This window comes from Hibiscus syriacus, unplaced genomic scaffold (assembly GCF_006381635.1).
Source record: "Hibiscus syriacus cultivar Baekdansim isolate YM2019G1 unplaced genomic scaffold, ASM638163v2 tig00116973_pilon, whole genome shotgun sequence".
Taxonomy (NCBI): Eukaryota; Viridiplantae; Streptophyta; class Magnoliopsida; order Malvales; family Malvaceae; genus Hibiscus; species Hibiscus syriacus.
Genome location: NW_024063497.1, coordinates 529751 through 549566, shown reverse-complemented (window position 1 = coordinate 549566; position 19816 = coordinate 529751). Strand labels below are relative to the sequence as shown.

At 33.6% G+C, this 19816-nt stretch overlaps 1 protein-coding gene and 1 pseudogene across 1 annotated transcript; both read right to left on the bottom strand.

Annotated features, from left to right (window-relative positions):
• Positions 1 to 1786: 1786 nt before the first annotated feature.
• LOC120192210 (protein PGR-like) lies at positions 1787 to 3766 on the bottom strand. The gene is made up of 5 exons (XM_039195034.1): positions 3534 to 3766; positions 3339 to 3452; positions 2737 to 2959; positions 2084 to 2332; positions 1787 to 1950 (listed from the first exon to the last, which is right to left on the bottom strand). Exons 1-5 carry the CDS (start codon positions 3677 to 3679, stop codon positions 1819 to 1821), a joined length of 864 nt encoding a protein of 287 aa, XP_039050965.1. The 5' UTR covers positions 3680 to 3766; the 3' UTR covers positions 1787 to 1818.
• A 3402-nt stretch (positions 3767 to 7168) lies between these two features.
• On the bottom strand, positions 7169 to 11139 carry LOC120192225 (annotated as a pseudogene).
• Between the last annotated feature and the right edge of the window lie 8677 nt (positions 11140 to 19816).

Genomic DNA, 19816 nt, shown 5'->3' with positions numbered 1-19816 from the left:
AAAATATATCTAAAAATCATTACCTGAATGTACTTAATAATCGAATACAAGATCGATATAAATTTATAAACGAACTTTTACCACCATTACCAAAGATATTTATTTATGAAATGTTCTTTCACACCTATTGTGTGAGTGATATAATCTAGTTTATTATTAATCTCATGACAGATTTGGTGTCACACGTTATTAAGTGTGCCAACTCACTTGATAAATGACTGAAAATCTTCATTTTAAATTGTAGTAATTAATATACTTCAAATATAAAAACTATTTGATTTTATTATAATACTTGTTTTTGGATAAATATGAATGTTATAACCATAATTGAGTAAAACTGTACATCACAACAACTAACAAACCAAACCCTATAACTCTACATGCATAAATCCCACTCTATACAAAAGACCCGTCTAAACCGACTCGTGTTTGTTTTCTCTGTGCAAGCTCTTCAAACCACTTATGTCTGCGTCGCGCAGACATTAGGCTTCGCAGACTGTTTGTTTTTTAGAAGACAGAAGCTCTTCAAACGTCTGGGCGAGCTCTTCTTGGTGCAGACTTGGTTTTATGTCTTCAAAGTCTTCAAGAACAATTATAAAATATAGTTATTTATTAAAATAATTTTAAATAATTTAATAAGGTTATTTATTTTAAAATAATTTATCATAAAATAATTTATTTTAAAATAATTTATTATAAAATAATTTATTTTAAAATAAATTATTATAAAATATGGATTGATTTATTTTAAAATAATTTATTTAAATAATTTTAGTATGGATTGATTTATTTTAAATATGGATTGATTTATTTTAAATAATTTATTAGTATAGATTGATTTATTATTGTAGTTGTATAGATTGATTTATTTTAAATAATTTATTAGTATAGATTGATTTATTTTAAAATATGGATTGATTTATTTTAAATAATTTATTAGTATAGATTGATTTATTTTAAAATATGGATTGATTTATTATTGTAGTTGTATGAATTGATTTATTTTAAATAATTTATTAGTATGGATTGATTTATTTTAAAATATAGATTGATTTATTTTAAATAATTTATTAGTATGGATTGATTTATTATTGTAGTTGTATGGATTGATTTATTTTAAATAATTTATTAGTATGGATTGATTTATTTTAAATAATTTATTTGTATGAATTGATTTATTTTAAAATATGTATTGATTTATTATTGTAGTTGTATGGATTGATTTATTTTAAATAATTTATTAGTATGGATTGATTTATTTTAAAATATGGATTGATTTATTTTAAATAATTTATTATTGTAGTTGTATGGATTATTTAATTTTCAGTATTGTAAAACTAAAATTATTTAAATCTCAGTATTGCAAAACTCTTTTAAATTTAAAAAATCAATTTATTTATATTTCAGTTCATTTTAGCAATCTGCAGACGTTAAAAAACAAACAGTCTTCTTCTTGCAGACTGCAGACTTTTGGTCTACCTCTTCTGTTGCAGATGTGGTCCGCAGACTGCAGACCTTTTACCTCTGCAAAAACAAACACCACCTAAATATTTCCCCGCATGCCCATGAGCTTCGGCCTCACCACCTCTTTATAATATTATTTTTATCTTTTTCATATTTTTATATATTTTTTAAATAAAATAATAAAAAAATTACCATTTAAAGATCAAACGTAGATTTAAAATCTTTATTTTTAAATAGTAATTAATATACTTCAAACATATATAGTATTTTTGAAGTTCAAGATACAAATGGGATACATATTCTCAAATTCTTTTCAACGTTCTCACAAGAGTACACTGAAACGGAATCAAGGAATCAGAAAATGTACACACAAGCAATTGACGTCAGCAGTGTGGTCAGTAGTACCGAGACGAGGTTAACGGCATTGTTGTCGAGAAAGTTGAGGCCTGAAATCTTCCTCACTGTTGGTCCAGGTTTTCCAACAACCTGCAAAGGGATTAAAACGAAATCATTATGGAAGAAGCTTAAATGGTTTACTTATCATGGCATGCTGGGATATTGTTTTCCATTTTTGAAGGCCTGTGTTTTAAGAAAATCTTTGGCATTGGATTCTACATACCTTATTTCGGACAGTGCAGAACCCACTGTATTGAAGGGTTGCTCCCAGCAGAGAATCTATGAGACTTCCTAAAAGTCCAGCCACTGCAGAAAGGGGCATAACCAATAGCTGCTTCACCGCCATTCCATCTGAACATCTTGTAGTGAAAAATCCGACAACAACAAATGTTAAACCGATGACACTCCCTGCTGCCAAAGCTGCTAGAAGTCCTGTTTTTGTCACACCTCCATTCGTGCCCCTTCGAACAGGCTGATATACACAACGAAAGAAGCAAAGTCTTTTCCCATTATATCAGGTTGGTTATACGGATAAGATTATTCATTTAAGACAATATCCAAGCGATCAAGAATGAAAATCACTTCTAATTGTTCCTTGAAATAACCAAATTGGCTTCATCAATAACATGACAATGAAGGTTGCAACTATAAATGCATGGAGAAGAATGTCAACTGGATAGTTGCTTTTACTTAAAAGGAAAAACCAGTAGATACATTTCTCCAGAATAGATGTTGATTTGATCCTCAGAAAAAACAATATGTTAGGGGAAATGTTGTTGGTAACTTCGAGCAGGACACAGTGTAAAGCGACTCTAGGTATAGACAACAATCCAAAATAATATGTTCCTATACCAAATTCGGGGAAAGAATACCTACCTTAAAAGTTGTGATCAACCGGGGCTGGTCATCACTAAGAACCCCAAGCTCTGAGGACCAAGTATCACCATTGCAGCAAGAATAGTGACCAATAATACCACCAATTAAGGACGTGATAAGAACTGAATCTTTCGAGTCCAGGCACTTGTCCTCCCATCCAGTTAGGTTCCCAATAGCCAGAGACAAAACTGCTGCAATGCCGCTATTGAAAAAAACTTGTATCCTAAAATGAAGAAATTGAGGAATTACAGAGTCGAAAGAAAGAACCTACAAACCAATATACCCTTTGCTACTCCAAATATATCACAAATTATTACTTGGATTCATCATAAATGGAAGTTCAAATCATTGCTCTTGAATATTTTATCTATTTATCTCATCAAAAATTTCAACCCTGACCTACCAAATTTAGCTGATTTAATTTCTGGAAAATTTGGTTAAGCAATCACTATCTCTAAATTACAAATCATCCTTCTATCAACAACACGTGATTCATTATTACTGCAAAAAGCTAAACCCTTTCACTCTCTTTTTCCCCACTTGACTTTCACAATCAATTTTGAAACAAATATTCGTTGATTTTGAGAGGGATATGAATATACCAGTTCCTTTGTCCCCCTTCCTTAAAATCAGCGTCAACTCGTCGCTTCTTCTCTTCTCCAACTTTGGTAAGCTTCGAAGAGGTAAAGAAGAAGGCAAGCAACATTGCACCGAACCTAAGATTCCCATTTATTGATGACTTTCTTGGCAGCCAAACAATATATATATAAGTAAAGAAAAGAAGAAGAAGAAAAGACCTGTATCCGACGGCGAAGTGAATAGTCATGACGAGAAATCCGGCGAGAGCTCCGGATAAATCGAGAGTCTTTCTTGTATATGATCTAATCGCGATTAAGGAAGAGATTAAAACAGCAATTAAAGGTTGGATTAGAGCTTTCTCCATCTTCTTCTCTTGGCCCTCTGAGACTGGGGAGAGGAGAGATTTCGCGGCAAAGATAGAGCTGGTCTGGGAAAGGGGATGTGATGTAGCAGATAATTTTCAACGACTCAAAGTCAAAAACGTCACGCCTTAGTCCAGTCTTCTGCTTAATCAGTATACATTATTTATGAGTAAATATATGTCAAATACTACACATCTTTAAGTTAAGATTTAAAAATGTCACGTTTTAATTTTGTCAATTTTAGTACGAACGTTTATGTTTCACTGTAATTTTGTCACTCCGTCGTTAATCTGTTAACAGGATGATGGCATGATATCTTTTTTCCGTGACGGCGATGACATGGCATCCTCATCAAAACAACGTCATTTTGACACGACCGTTTTGATGCTCAAAAAACTCAAAACAACGTCGTTTTGTTCATAAAATATATGTTTTTCATGAGATTCGAACAGTAGACCTTTAGAGTTCAAATCTAAATACCCAACCACCAAACTAACTTAAGAACTTGATATAACTTTAACAAAACTATTATAAATGTTCATAATTACCACCGTCACCCTCATTATCTTCTTCATTATTTTCTCTTAAGAATTTCACTTTGGTTACACTGATATCACCACCGACTACTACCGTACGTGTCGAAAATGGGCATAAGGATATAATCCTCCAAAGACTCTCGACTAATATATAAAAACCTTAGAAATTAACTAGTTGATATAAACATAGGCAGAATGACATCAAGAAAGAAAGGTAATACTGATACACCTCGACCTAAACACCAGGCCACAAAAAAAGTATACAAGGATATGGAGCATGAATAAATAAATAAAACAACTCAATCATAACAATTTCATGATAGTTTCTTTCATTTAACTTTTGTGGTTCTTTGCAAACTGAGTTTCATCAAGAGAGCATGCTAACCACTACGAAGCAAAACGTGATTAAAATTTTAAAACCCAACCTTGTAAATAGCATCAAATTTATATGGCATTTTACAAATTCTTATTGGACGAACAGGAAGACCAAGAGGGCTGAGGACGACATCAGCTTTTGGTGCAGGCACTTCTTTTGGATGATGATATATATAGGAGGATACGTATTTACAATCACCTGTTTTCATATAATACTGACATTCTGGTTGGACAGGTCTCTCCGGAAATGACTACTCCTGATGAATACTACTCGAAGACACAGCACCAGGAATTACCGGTTGATAAGATCGAGTATAGGCAGGTGCTGATGGAGATAACGGTGTTACTCCAAAAACTGAGCTCGATCCAGCAGTGGCTTGAGTACTGGGACTAACAGGTGGCTGCATCAGGTGCATTAACAACCTCAAGAATAAAATCTAATTAAAATTACTCACAGCTGAGGAAATTGAATAAAATTTTAATTTACCTACTGCATAGGGATTCCAACTCGCAACAGAAACCATGTCCGGGGAATGAAGCAAAGGACAGTAGGGGCCTTGCACATACGAGCCCGACATCAGGGGAGGCCTCACCATTACAACTATTATCCTTATGCCCATTGGTTTCTTTGTAGTCGGTGGTGATATCAGTGTATCCAAAGTGAAGTTTTTAAGAGAAGATAATGAGGAAGATATGATGAGGTGACGGTGGTAGTAATGAACATTTATAATAGTTTTGTTAAGATTATACCAAGTTTTTAAGTTAGTTTGGTAGTTGGGTATTTAGATTTGGACTCTAAAGGTCTACGGTTCGAATCTCATGAAAACATATTTTTCATGAACAAAACGACGTCGTTTTGATGAGGGTGTCATGTCATCGCCGTCACGGAAAAAAGATCATGTCATCGTCCCGTTTAACGGATTAAGGCGGAGTGGAAAAATGCAGTGAAACATAAACGTCCGTGCTAAAATTGGCAAAATTGAAACGTCGATGACATTTTTGAGCCCGAACTTAAAGATGAGTGGTATTTGACATAGATTACCCTATTTATAATCGATTAAGATATACCAAAATATTTTTTCTCCTTTCTTTTGTTATGTAGTAGTATTTTTAGTTCTTGTTTAAACGTTATTTTTCTCTTGTATTGTCCTACTTTTTTTCCTTCGAAAGTTTATTTCAAAATGTGGACACATAAACTGTCTGAATTAAGGTTTTGTTTAGATTCTATTTGATAGGTTAGATCGATATTCATTTTATTGCACTTCAATCTCTAATCGTTTATTGTTGTTGACTTGTCTTATCAATTATCATCTCCTGTTTAGGCTTATGTTTATAGTTTAAGGACATTTCCTTTGATTAAATAAGAAATCAGGCATAAATCAAGTGATTTTTGTGATATATGAATTGTTAATATTTTGTTAATATTTTTAAAGACTCGGTTTAAACACCATAGGTATCAGAGGTATGAGCATTCATATCGTATTCTAATTGAACAGATAATACTTTGTATTTACTATATATTAAAAAATAATAATATGAAATAAAAAATTGAAACCTTTCAAGTGGAAAGGCACAAGAGGTTTCCACAGGAGAGTTCATTGTCGTAATCTAATTGAATTATTCGATCGAATCAAAAATTAGTTTCATTAATTGATTGACAATTAAATGTTATATCCATTAACAATTATTTTTATAACTTTAATTATTTATCAATTAACTCGATGCAGAATAGATTAATTAATCAAAATAACCAAAAATATTTAATATATTATACTACATATATATTTTATACTCAAACCCATTAAGAATAAAGATTCAACTATTTTTTTAATTACACAATACTCGTTAAACTTTCACCTGAATAAAAAAAATACTTAAATTAAACTTAAAATAATATAACTAAAAGAATTATAACAGATTTTGATTAATTCAAAAATTGACCAAATTAATTGAACCTAAATCTGTTTAACTATTTAAGCTTCCCATCTCGCCTTCACACTGTATGACGATCCTACATGAAACTCCAGAAGCGATTCAGCGGCTGGTTGATAGAGACAGTATTGGTCCTTTGCCTTGCGAGTCTAATATATCTTAGACCCTACTCTTTGAAATTAATATATATATATATATATATATATATGATTAATTTGATTTAACCACTATCAGTTTGAACACGGCTAGGGTTTAGTCGACACTCCCTGGCTCAAACCCAACAAGAGTTTAATGCAAGGCATTCAGTCCAGTAGACTTACCGTGTTTGTTCCGAAACTGTTTCATCTCGAGATCAGTGTAGTTTGAAACATCAATATATTGAAACCGCTAAAGCACAACGAAATTTTAAACAGAACAAAATTAAAACTATGTCGTACTGATCTAGACTAGGACGACAAAATTGAAATTGTTTTTTATTTCAGAAAGGTCCAAGCTTGAATCAGCTCATATTGTTTTTCATGCATGTAACTGAACAAAGGATAAAGGAAAAGGCTACCTTGTACAAAAAGAGTGCATATATGATATAAAGGTGGAGAGAATGGTTAGCCAACCCCCCCTCTCTCTTCCTCCTCTCCCACTCTCTCTCCCTCTCCCCCTTCCTCTCCCTCTCCCTCTCCCTCTCCCCTTCCTCTACCTCCACGTTCTCTATATCTCTACCACCTTCTCCTCCATAGTTAAACATACTTCTTTAATGTAATCTGCTTCAGTGTCGTGCGTCCTTTGTGCCTGAACAATAAAATGGTTTTATTAAACATCACAAGGTAACAAATACAAACACAAATGGCAACCGAAACAACTTAGTTGCAAGAAAAACTAACATTATAATCTTCCATGTCGAGTTGAGCCTGAAGCCTAGCAAGGTCTTCATCACGACTAGTTTCAGGATATTCATTTATCTGGGGTTTAGTGCCAACTTTCCTTTTTTCCCACTCATCTAAAGTGAAAACCATGGGCTCTTCTTGTTTTCCCTTTCCCTGTAATTTCGACCTCTGGAATGTCGACCATCCTGGCTGGAATGGCCCATTTTCTGCAAGAGCTTCTGAGCTGCGGCTTGATTTTGAACAGGGACAGCCTCAACTACTGGAAAAGGAAGATATACAGATTAGCACAACTCATAATCTAAACTAAAGGAAGTTGATAATTATAACAAACTAATTCTGTTCTTTTCCTATCATAACAATGCTCGTCCATTTTACTCGATATAAATCAACCTAAGATTTTAAAGTGATAGCCTTGAAATAGATTTCCCCTGTTTATGTTTACATGTAAATATTAACATAATTTTTTTAGCCAAGGTAGCATGTAGTATGTACAGATCCCCTTTACCAAGTACATCTCACTTTTCACTTTTTTCCTGAAAGAAAGCAGAGCCACTCATGATATGTGCTGTTATGAAATTGAATTTAAAGGTTGGTAAGTGGATTTGTCATTGTAGTATTATTAAGTAAAAATAAAATAGAAGATAAAGCTGCAGCACCTTCTTTTGGTCTTGTTTCAGAGCTACTTTCTTCCATTTTTTCAGCTATGGAAGCTGTCTTAAGACCATTATCCACATTATCTGGTTTTACTTCAACATTCTGGCTCTTTCTGCTCCACCTGCTTTCAGTATTCCCAACTGAACTTGTCACGGTAGGTCCAGCTCTCTTGGATGTTGACTCAGAAAATCTGCATAATATCACCATTAGATAATGAACAGCATATATAGTTATATACCCAATGTACATCAAGAAAGTATAATGAATAATCACGGTTTGAGAGTCATCTAAAGCTTGCATTACAAAAGAACTGCACATACATGAAAAATTAAGGAAAGGAACTGTTTAGGAGGCCTTTTGAATAACAATGGCTCCTTAAGTTAAAGCTTCTCAATGTTACTGTTCATACTCAAGCTTAACCTTTAATGTTGCACAAAATTGCATATAACTTTCTTAGCAGTTTAAAATTTTGAACAATAAAGAAAGAAAATTAGATAACTGATGAAAAAGCAAGATAATTTACTAAAACCATAAAACAACAGACGAAGCAAATCAAAGTCCATCTGCCACTAATTAACCATCAACAATGGATGGCTGGTGCTTATTCATTATGGAAGGATGAGATTCAAGGAGAATATTTGTTTTTCTGTGGTTTTCATCATTCAAGAATACAACTCAGGACTTTGTAATTGTGAACTTATTTAGATGTTCCTAAGAGTCTGAAGTTTTATTTCTCTTCAACACCAAGTAATCAAATGAAAGTTTCCTTTTCTTTGAACCTGCCAATAATTGTTTCCCAGTTATCAAAGAAATAAAAATCTACTGAAAGAATCCACAGCATTCCAAGCATTTCCAATATGAAAAAGTAGTCAATGGCAAAAGGATTTCATTTCATCTCTTCACATTGGCATACATATCAAGAATGTTTTCTGCTATAACTTGAGCCACCATCTCCAATACCAGCCTTAACTAAGCTATCAGCCTCAATATTGGCTGACCTAGCAACCCATCTAATAATACCCTTCAAATCTCTTAACATAGTAACAATGTCTTTCACTAAGTCTATATAGACATAGGGACAACAATCATAATTCTTGACCCAATCCACTGCTAGTTTACTGTCACTTTCAACAATCAAACGTTCCTTAAACCTCTGATGAATCGAAGCAAAGAAGATTAAACCTTCTTGATTGCCATAAGCTCTATCAAAAGAGGAGGACCTGGACCAGCAGCCTCTTGGAAAGAACCCATCACCGAGCCATCCTCAACTCTTAGTATGCCACCAACACCACTTTTCCTCCAATCTCCACTCACAGCTGCATCCACATTCAATTTTAAAAAGCCCTTTGGAGGAGGAGACCAAGACACAATTTTGATGATTGAAAACCTTGAAGGAGAGCAAGAATCCCCAAGAGAGGGATCACTAATGAGAGAATCCTTTAAAATAAACACATCCTTGAACTTAGCTAAGAACCAAGTAGCGAGCCTACATCTTGCCATAAAAAATAGATCAATCTGATCTAACCTTCCCCCTTCAAACACAATGGCATTCCTAAATTTCCAAATGGTCCAAAAAACCACTCCCGGAATGAAGGACCAAATAGAAGAATAAGGAACCATATCTTCCCAAGCTAACATAAAACTTTGAGCATTGGCCTGTAAAACCGAACTAACTTCCCAAAATCTCAAAATAGGACCACACTACGGAGCAAGTGAAAATAAATGTGATGAAGATTCAGCCTCTTTTTTACAGAAAGGACATGCAACATCTACACTAGCTGAAACTCCTCTCCTCTGTAATTCTTGTTTTACTAGCAATCTCTGATACATCACCTGCCACATAAAGGTCTCCACTCTAGGAGGCACCAAGCCCCTCCTATGTATTTATTGAAGCAATTAAAGAGTGTTGGGACGAACTCTAAATGCAAAACAAATAAACGGCATGCAAAGACACCAATGCAAAAGGAAAACAAGATCAAATACCAGACACTTAAAATGATTCAGAATACACACCATGTGATCTGCCTTGTTGAGCAAAGCTATTGCTCGAGTGGGCCTCAATTTGCAACTTCTCAAATGGGGGAGGACCACAGGTACCACTTTCCTTGGATGAACGGGAGACGCCTGAATACTTTTTATCATCTCCCATTCATCATAGAGTGATTGAACAACGCCTCCTAACACAGTTATCACTTTAGGGTTCAGGCATAATATGCCACCTTTCATCATGGTTTTATTTTCCAAGCGAATCTGCCAACCATAGTCCATAATTCAAAAACAATAAGAGATACAATTAAAATTTTTCAGGTTAGGTGCATAATGTATCATGAAGAATTTCTAGAGAGAATGAACAAATTACAGGAAGCTATCATAACGATAATTTAGCATTACTTCACAAATAAATATATAAACGATGGCTGAACATTCAATTATCTTTAATTAAAGAAGTCAATGCCGATTTACTTGCGTAGCATTCAAACAAATCCCTTATACTTGAGTTTCAAATTACACAATGATCATAGGAACAAATAGAGCAAGCCTCAGTAAACATTAAATGTAATAATACCTTGGTACCAGGAACCACATCGTCTGGAATGGCTGGAACATGAGTGAACTCAATGGCAGTTATCTCACTATGCCCATCAGTCAGACCCAATCTCAGCAAACGTGAACCATTTGAATTCCCCGAAAATTCGGCTATGCTGCTTTTAGATATATCCCTAACTGACGAAATCTAAAGCAAAAAAAAAAAGGTTCAAAAATCAATTCAAAATTATGCCAAAACAAAATCCAAAAGAACGAGGAAGAGGAAGTGATTTACCTGGAGCACTTTGGGACTAGAATATGAGAAGATTTCCGAAGACTGGATTCGGGTAAGGATACTCCACCGTAGGATCTAAGGTCCGTGTTAATGAGCTCCGATTCAACCTTATCGGCGATCGAAGACAAGTCTACGTCGTCGGATAAAGCTTTGAATAGTACTACGAGAGTTTTGACTTGGTCCAGATCCCCTAAACACCAGCCTCTGGTCTTTAGGGTATCTATTATGGCTTCAGCAGATGCAGAAGCCGCGACGCCCTCCATTGTTGTTTCTTTAGCGCCTTTGATTTTGAGTCGAGGCTAATAAAAAGGGGAAAGTAGGAGTCGACTGGGCCATATAAACCTGAAATCGAGTTCAAAGTATTCTACTACTCTGTTTCCTTCTCCTATTTGCCATTGGGCCATATAAACCTTGAATCAATATTAATAAGTTTGTCACAATTATAAATTGCGGATTCTATTTCTATTAAAATGCACTTTCTTCCGGTTCATTGAATGATTCTGTAATTAAAATGAGTTTTATTCTTTATTGAGATTTTAGGTTTGAATAGTTTTATCTATATGGTGTATGTAGACGATGTCGATGATTAAAAAAAATTATAAACTAATGTTACTTTGTAATCACGCTAGACTATTTAAAAAAAATATTTTGTTCTTGAAATTTGCTATAAAATATTTTTTAAAGGATTTTGTATGGTATTAATTGAAACACGTACAAAATAGAACAAGACATGAGTCTCGTTAAAAAACCTTCCTACACCTAAATGGATAAAAAAGAGTGCACCATGAATTGTTAAAACAAATTTGTATAAACAAAGGCCTAATAAAACAACCAACAACGGTAAAAACAATCAAACAACCCAAGGTTAACTACCGACCACATAGCTAAAAGCATGTTGCAAAGAAAAGAAAGGCACTCTAGTCATGGCAAGAACATCAATAAAGAGACCTCATCACGCCATTACCACCATGGGTAACTATCTTATTAGAAAACTAAATGCAAAAAACCAACAACGGCAATAACTACTAAAATGACAGCCACCATAATGCAAATTTAGAAATGTATCAACGGAATCCACAACTAAGCACCATATAAGCAAAAACTCATAATCACTTCAATACCAGAAAATCCTAAACACCAACCAAACCTGTCTCTAACCCGCAACACTTAATTCCCTCTCCAAAACAACAACATAAGCATGGGTGTACACTGATTGTCAAGACTATTCATGAAACACTAGTCATAATAACTTTAGGACAATGAACAAAATCAGCAATATGAGAAAAGGTTAATGGTCATTTATATCTACCCCAGAAACCAATCCTTAAGAGAGCTAAAAAAAATGGTTCAAACACCATTTTTCTCGATAAAAATGGCTTCATTACGACAAAGCCAAATAGTCCAAATAAAACAAAAAACACCATATTCCAAATTGGTTTAACCGACTGACGAAAAGCGAGACTGCTCCACATCGAACTCCATTTTTTCCAAACTCCCCAGCTAACCTTGCAATGGCAAAACAAGTGCATTACTGATTCTTGATCCATGTTACAAAAATGACGCACTGTAGACACAACATTAAACATCTCCCTCTTCAGCAGTTCCACAAGAACCGGCCCTCTTCAGCAGTTCCACAAGAACCGGAACTATGTGTTGCATAACCCTCCATACGAAGGCTTCAACTTTCGGGGGTGCCAAGTTAGCCCAAATCAGCTTCCATATTGGATCCTTCCCACAATCCATAATTGTCGTAGAACGACATAAATTACTCAGAGAGTATTACCCCGATGTGTCATTAATCCAGATCAACCATCCTCTGCATGCTGAGCCGACACAACTCTATTAATTGTATTTAAGAAGTTATCCCACAAACTTAATTCCCATTAAAAAAAAAGATCTCCTAACAGTAATATTCCAAACCCATACACCATCAATACTATATTCGAACTCACTAACTCTGCTGGATTTTGTAACTGCAATATTGAAAATTCTGGGAAAGAGAGCCTAAGAGGCGACACCTCAGTCCACTATCCTTCTAGAAGTCAATATGATTATCAGAAAGAACTGACCACAAGCTTGATATTTTTAAAAATGCATCATTATTGGCAGATAAGGGGCTGATAATATTCTTCCATTGCCAGGATATTTTTCTGGGATGCAGTAGTTTCGGAACCAAAGACGAACTATCATATCCATATTTGGCATCGATAATTTTACGCCATAAGTTCTCCGACTCCCTTCCATACCTTCAGGCCCACTTATTAAGTAGGGAACGATTTCTCAGTCTCATATAAAAAATGCCCAAGCCACCAAACTCATTGGGTTTGCAGATGTTCTCTCATTTAACCCAGTGGATAGCTCTATTCGAGTTCGCTCCCCAGATAAAATTAGCAATCAATTTATTCAGCTTGTAAGTTACTAACGCGGGCATCTGGAACGACGATAAATAATAAACCGGTAAATTAGCAAGAACTGATTTAGCCAATATTAATCGACCTTCGAAAGACAACAACTTCCCTTTCCAACCATCAAGTCTTAAAGAAACTTATCCACCACAGGCTTCCAAAGTTCGACCGAATTTCTTGTAAGACCTAAGGGCAGCCCCAGGTATTTTGTAAGAAACCTATCATGACCACATTTTAAGAATACAACCCAACGAGAAAGACGACCCTCCTCAACATTAATCCCATAAAGATTACATTTCCAGAGGTTGAGTTTCAAACCCGAAACCACTTCAAAAATACAAAGAATTCTCTTCATATTTACCATTGATTCAAGCTTCGCATTGAAAAATATGATCAGATCATCTAGGAACTAGATATGGGAAATGCTTACATCACTCAAACCTACCGAAACGCCTTTTAGCAAAGACACCTCTTTGGCTTTCCTCAACAGACTGCTAAGAGTCTCTCCCACTAAGTTAAATAACAAGGGTGATAATGGACATCCTTGCCTAAGGCCATGTCTTATCTTAAACCAATTTGACATAGATCCATTAACCAATACTGCAATAGAAGCGAAAGAAATGCACATTCTCATCCACTTTCTCCACTTCGGCCCGAAACCCATATTCTTCAAAACAAAGTCTAAGCAATCCAAGTCAACGGTGTCATAGGCTTTCTTGAAATCGGCCTTGAAAATTACAGCTTGACGTTTCCTTCTATTCAAATCTTATTTTGTTTGGTATTAGGGAGCATATCATAATTTGCTTGCCAGTTGTAAAAGCGAATTGATATTCGCCTACCACTTCGCTCGTGCATCCTGCTAGCCCTCTCCCTAAAACTTTGGCCAAAATCTTGTGCAAAATACTAACGAGAGATATAGGTCTGAAATCGTCTATTCACTCCGGAGCAATTTTCTTTGGAATTAGCGTAATGAAAGATTGATTAAACTCTCTCTTTGAGGATCCCTTTGTAAAATGAATCGAAAAAGGCATGGTCTCTCCTTTCAGTAAGGGTCAATACTTTTTATAGAAATCTAAATTGAAGTCGTCTGGCTTGGCGCTCTAGATTCGTCAAAAGCACAAATGGCTGCCCAAACTTCAGCTTCCAAGAACGAAGTTTCAATCGCATTTTTGGTTGTAGCTCCCAATTTCTTAAATTGAACCTCAAACCTTTTAATTAGTATGGTTTTCACCAAATTGTAATTATCCCAAAAGTGTTGCTCAAAAGCCCCAAAAATGTCTTTTGTATCCCGCCTCAGCACATCACCACACCTGATAAACTGAATAGTATTTGCACGACCGCGCAAAGTAGCTGTTAAATGAAAGAACTTAGTGTTTTTATCTCCCTTACGAAACCATCTCAATCTAGATTTTTGTAGTCACTCCCTTTCTTCCCTTCTATACTTGGTCCATAGTAATGCTTTGAGGTTCTTAATCTCATCCAAAACACCACTATTAACTCTTTGAGCTAGTAGGTTAGCTTCAACATTCTCAATTTTATATTCCAACTCCTTTATAGTTTAAAAATAAAAAAATCAAACTCAAGACATAAATAAAGATTCAGCACTTAGCCTTTAGATAAAACTATTCAATTATTATATTGTTATCGAATAAAACAATTTACGCTAAACTTTGATTGAAACTACTTACTATGATAAAAGTAATTGAGATCGATAGAAATTAAAACGGAGACCTAAAAGTAAGGGTTCAACACTTAATTATTAGGTTAAATCGTATAATTTATTTTTTTAATGTTGACCTCATCTTTTGTTGTATGGTCGAGAAAAGTTTTAATTTTGTTTTCGTATAAATTAATAGTAAACTTTTAATGAATTGTAAATAGATCAAATTAATTAAAATTAGTTTTTTTAAATATGATTCAATTGATTATTAAAACTTTAAAAAAATTGGTTAATTCAATTAATTTAGTTCAACTTGATTATTAATTGAATTCGAGTTTAACTCTGCGTGCATTTTGTGTAGTATCGTGTTTGCATTGTAAATGTTTGTAATTTGACCAAAAAGGAAAACAAAGAATGGGGTGTAAAGTCAATTAGTGTGGCTAAGGGAGAAGTCGATTAGTGGGGTGGTTCTGCGGTGCGGCGCCTAAAAAACGGTTAATATACGGCGTGACCGGTTAAACAAGTGACCGGTTAAAATTTAGACCGGTTATGTTATATTATTTAACCGGAAATATTATAAAGTACAATAACATACTAGGTAGCGCTTAAATAATGTAATAGGTAGCGCTTATATTTACCTATTTTATAAGTAAACCGGTATATTTATACCGATAGCATTGCAAATTTACCTATTACATTATATTATATTGAAAGTGTCCATACTTTTTATAAAAAGGATCGATACTTTAACAGTGTTTCATGTTTTCCACCTACAATATTAATTTAATAATTTCATTTGCACAAAAAATTATTTGATTGTTTGATATTTTATAAAATAATATTTAGAATTTTTAATTTAATAATAATATATATCGTAACGTAAAAAATAAATCATTAGACGCCTATAATTACTAAATTAATATCTTAAAACTCACTCAAAAGATAACCTTAAATTAATGTTTTCCATAGTGAAAAAAGTATGGACACTTTTATAAAAAGGATAGACACTTTACAATATAACCACTACCTATTACATTATATAAACGATACCTATTACATTATATAAGGGCTACCTATTACATCATATTTTTACCTATTATATTGAAAGTGTCCATACTTTTTATAAAAATGATCGATACTTTTTTTTAAAACTTATGTAATTTATGTTTCAATTTTTTTAACAGTGTTTCATGTTTTCCACCTACAATATTAATTTAATAATTTAATTTGCACAAAAAATTATTTGATTGTTTTTATATTTTATAAAATAATATTAGAATTTTTAATTTAATAATAATATATATCGTAACGTAAGAAATAAATCATTAGACCCTATAATTACTAAATTAATATCTTAAAACTCACTCAAAGGATAACCTTAAGAACACTTGAAGAAGCAAGAGAACAACTATCCAAGCAATCAAAAACGAGAAAATCCCAACATGATAACAACTGAACATATCATATCAATGTTCAAACTCAAGTTGTAGATTTTGATTTCCTTTTGCTTGGCATCATATGAGATTTGGATTTTGATTTCCTTTTGCTTGGCATCATATGAGATTTGGATTTTGATTTCCTTTTGCTTGGCACCATATGAGCTTTGGATTTTGATGAGCATCGGAAGTATTTCAGACTTATGATTTGGGTGGTACTCAACTTATGATTTTAGTTGCTATTTGTTACATTTCTTGTATACCACCCAGATCATACGCCCGAAACGTTTCTGACGCTTTAAAGTTGACCAAAAAATAAAATGGTCGGGATTTCCCTCGCGTTTATACGTTGGAAAAAAACAATGGAAATTAGGAATAATCAATGATAACATGCATATTGGCTTGGGCTAATATTTATAGTGGAGCCGAAATATATATTGAAATTCAAACTCAAATTGAAATTTAAATTCAAACTCCAATTACATATGAAATGAATTTGAAATGCAGTGTTAAATTGAACATGAAATTGCATAATTGATTCATACTGTTCAAGTAACATGCTTTATGAACCATCAAGCTAAAAGACAATATTGATTGAGTTCAAAGCTGAGTTGTGAGTTGATGGAGTTGTCACACTTGTCACATGGTTGGAATAAAGTACTCACATGCGAGATAGATTGTTTTGTTATACATAACCCATCTCAACGAAATTAATCCAAATAATGTACCCATAACAATGTTCAATTAATGTACCCACAACATGTTTAATTGATTTGTTGTTTAATTTTCAATTTGAATTATTTGATTTAATAATTTCATTTGCACAAAAAATTATTTGATTGTTTTGATATTTTATAAAATAATATTTAGAATTTTTAATTTAATAATAATATATATCGTAACGTAAAAAATAAATCATTATACGCCTATAATTACTAAATTAATATCTTAAAACTCACTCAAAAGATAACCTTAAATTAATGTTTTCCACAGTGAAAAAAGTATGGACACTTTTATAAAAAGGATAGACACTTTACAATATAACAACTACCTATTACATTATATAAACGATACCTATTACATATATAAGGGCTACCTATTACATCATATGTTTACCTATTATATTGAAAGTGTCCATACTTTTTATAAAAAGGATCGATACTTTTTTAAAAGTTATGTAATTTATGTTTCAATTTTTTTAACAGTGTTTCATGTTTTCCACCTACAATATTGATTTAATAATTTCATTTGCACAAAAAATTATTTGATTGTTTTTATATTTTATAAAATATTATTTAGAATTTTTAATTTAATAATATATATACCGTAACGTAAAAAATAAATCATTAGACGCCTATAATTACTAAATTAATATCTTAAAACTCACTCAAAAGATAACCTTAAATTAATGTTTTCCACAGTGAAAAAAGTATGGACACTTTTATAAAAATGATAGACACTTTACAATATAACCATACCTATTACATTATATAAACGATACCTATTACATTATATAAGGGCTACCTATTACATCATATGTTTACCTATTATATTGAAAGTGTCCATACTTTTTATAAAAAGGATCGATACTTTTTTTAAAACTTATGTAATTTATGTTTCAATTTTTTAACAGTGTACTGCGAATTTAAAATGATAATATACTTGTAGTTATTGTACATACCTAAATATGTACTGCGAATTTAATGTTGTACCCACCCTTTAACTACCACTACCAATGCCACATCCTATTGAAAGCAGCACGACAGAAACATGTTCAAAATGAACCTTCGTTTACATATCCATCAACTCCTGGAGCACTGAACTTGCACAACAAAATTTTTGCCATGGATAATACTGATGTAGACAATGTTAAGCCAACGAGGAATGCCATGAAGTACATAATGTTGATGAATCTGACAGATTGGTTGGTCAGCTCTTCTGTTCACGTGATCAAGCTTGGCACTTTTACAAGGGATTCGCACGGGAACATGGGTTTAGTGCACGTAAGGGAACAACACGGCTTGACGTGGAAGGGAATGTGAAGACACAAGAATTTTGTTGTTCCAAAGAAGGGTTTCGAGTATCAAAAGTCAATACTGTTGATCGTCAACGTGCTCATACGCCAGTCACAAGAACAGGATGTAAGGCTAGAGTCGTAGTTACAGCAACAAATACAAACGATCAGTGGGTTATAAGTAAGTCTGATCAGAAACATAATCATGCATTGTGCACATCTGCTATGACACCATTTATGCGTTCTAATCGAGCTGTAAGTAAGGCTGATATCGATGAGGCAACAACATTGAAAGAGGTCGGTGTTGGCACGTCACAAGTAATGAACTATTTAACGCAGCAGGCAGGGGGCTATCATAATGTTGGATTTACACATAAAGACCTCTACAATGCACTTCAAAGAGGTAAAGCAAAGGAAATCGTCGATGGGGATGTGAATGCGCTTATTGCCTACTTTGATTATAAGAAACATGATGATCTACCATATCCAACACCAACAGATACCAATGTGAATTATGGTAGTTTATTGTGATCATTATCTGCAACAAATTTCACACCCAATTTGACAAAATTCAACATTCTATATCCGAAAACATCATTTGCAATTGGTATGGTGTCTTACCTTCTCACAGTCGGTGAATTTCACATAGTTATCCAATATGACACCCCAGAAGGTAGAAATATTCTCAACACTTTCTTTGTTGTTGGCTTCCAACGCCTGTTGCTGTAATTACGCAACAAACATTATTAATTTACCGTCTATAACACTACTTTTCAATATTTATTAATTTAACTCACCACTAAGAGGTATGGAAGGTAGCCAATCCTCCGGTGTGACTTTTGAGAATCGTAGCATATGGTCCAGGCGAGCAAATCGATAACCTAACAAAATTAATTACACAATCAGAACATATTCAATAAGTTTTATTTATTTTCTACTTTCTACTTACCACACACCGCCAACCCATTCCGTAGGCTTCAACGTTGCAACGTCGTATACAGTAGCGAATGATTTCCCATTGATATTACAGAATATCTGTATGAATCATTAGGATTAATATCTTGTCATGAAATATTTAAATATCACTCACAAAACAATATATTTCACTTACCCCGATTCTAACTCGCTATTCCATAAATAATCACAAATTGCAGCTTCGATGTCATCGATTCCGGTTGGAATATCCGCTTTTTCAACCTACAATTTTGCATACAAATTTTTGTCACAACAACATAATAAAAATCAAATTAAGTATTCTTTTATTAAACTTACCTTCTGCTTCTTCTTCTGGGGTGCAGGACATTCCGAATCCAAAACTGCTGCTATAACACTCTCCGGTGTATACATGACATCGACTTCCTTCCTCCTCATTTCTTCCATCTCTTCTTCTTCCTCCTCCCTCTTTTCTTCTTCATATCTTTTCAG

Bases quoted from the DNA above. Each gene is read 5' to 3' on its own strand.
- LOC120192210 (XM_039195034.1), bottom strand. From the start codon at position 3,679: ATGGAGAAAGCTCTAATCCAACCTTTAATTGCTGTTTTAATCTCTTCC. The intron at 3,453-3,533 runs GTCTTTTCTTCT...TGGGAATCTTAG, and splicing joins CACTTCGCCGTCGGATACAG to GTTCGGTGCAATGTTGCTTG. The intron at 2,960-3,338 runs GTATATTCATAT...TCTTCATTTTAG, and splicing joins GAAGGGGGACAAAGGAACTG to GATACAAGTTTTTTTCAATA.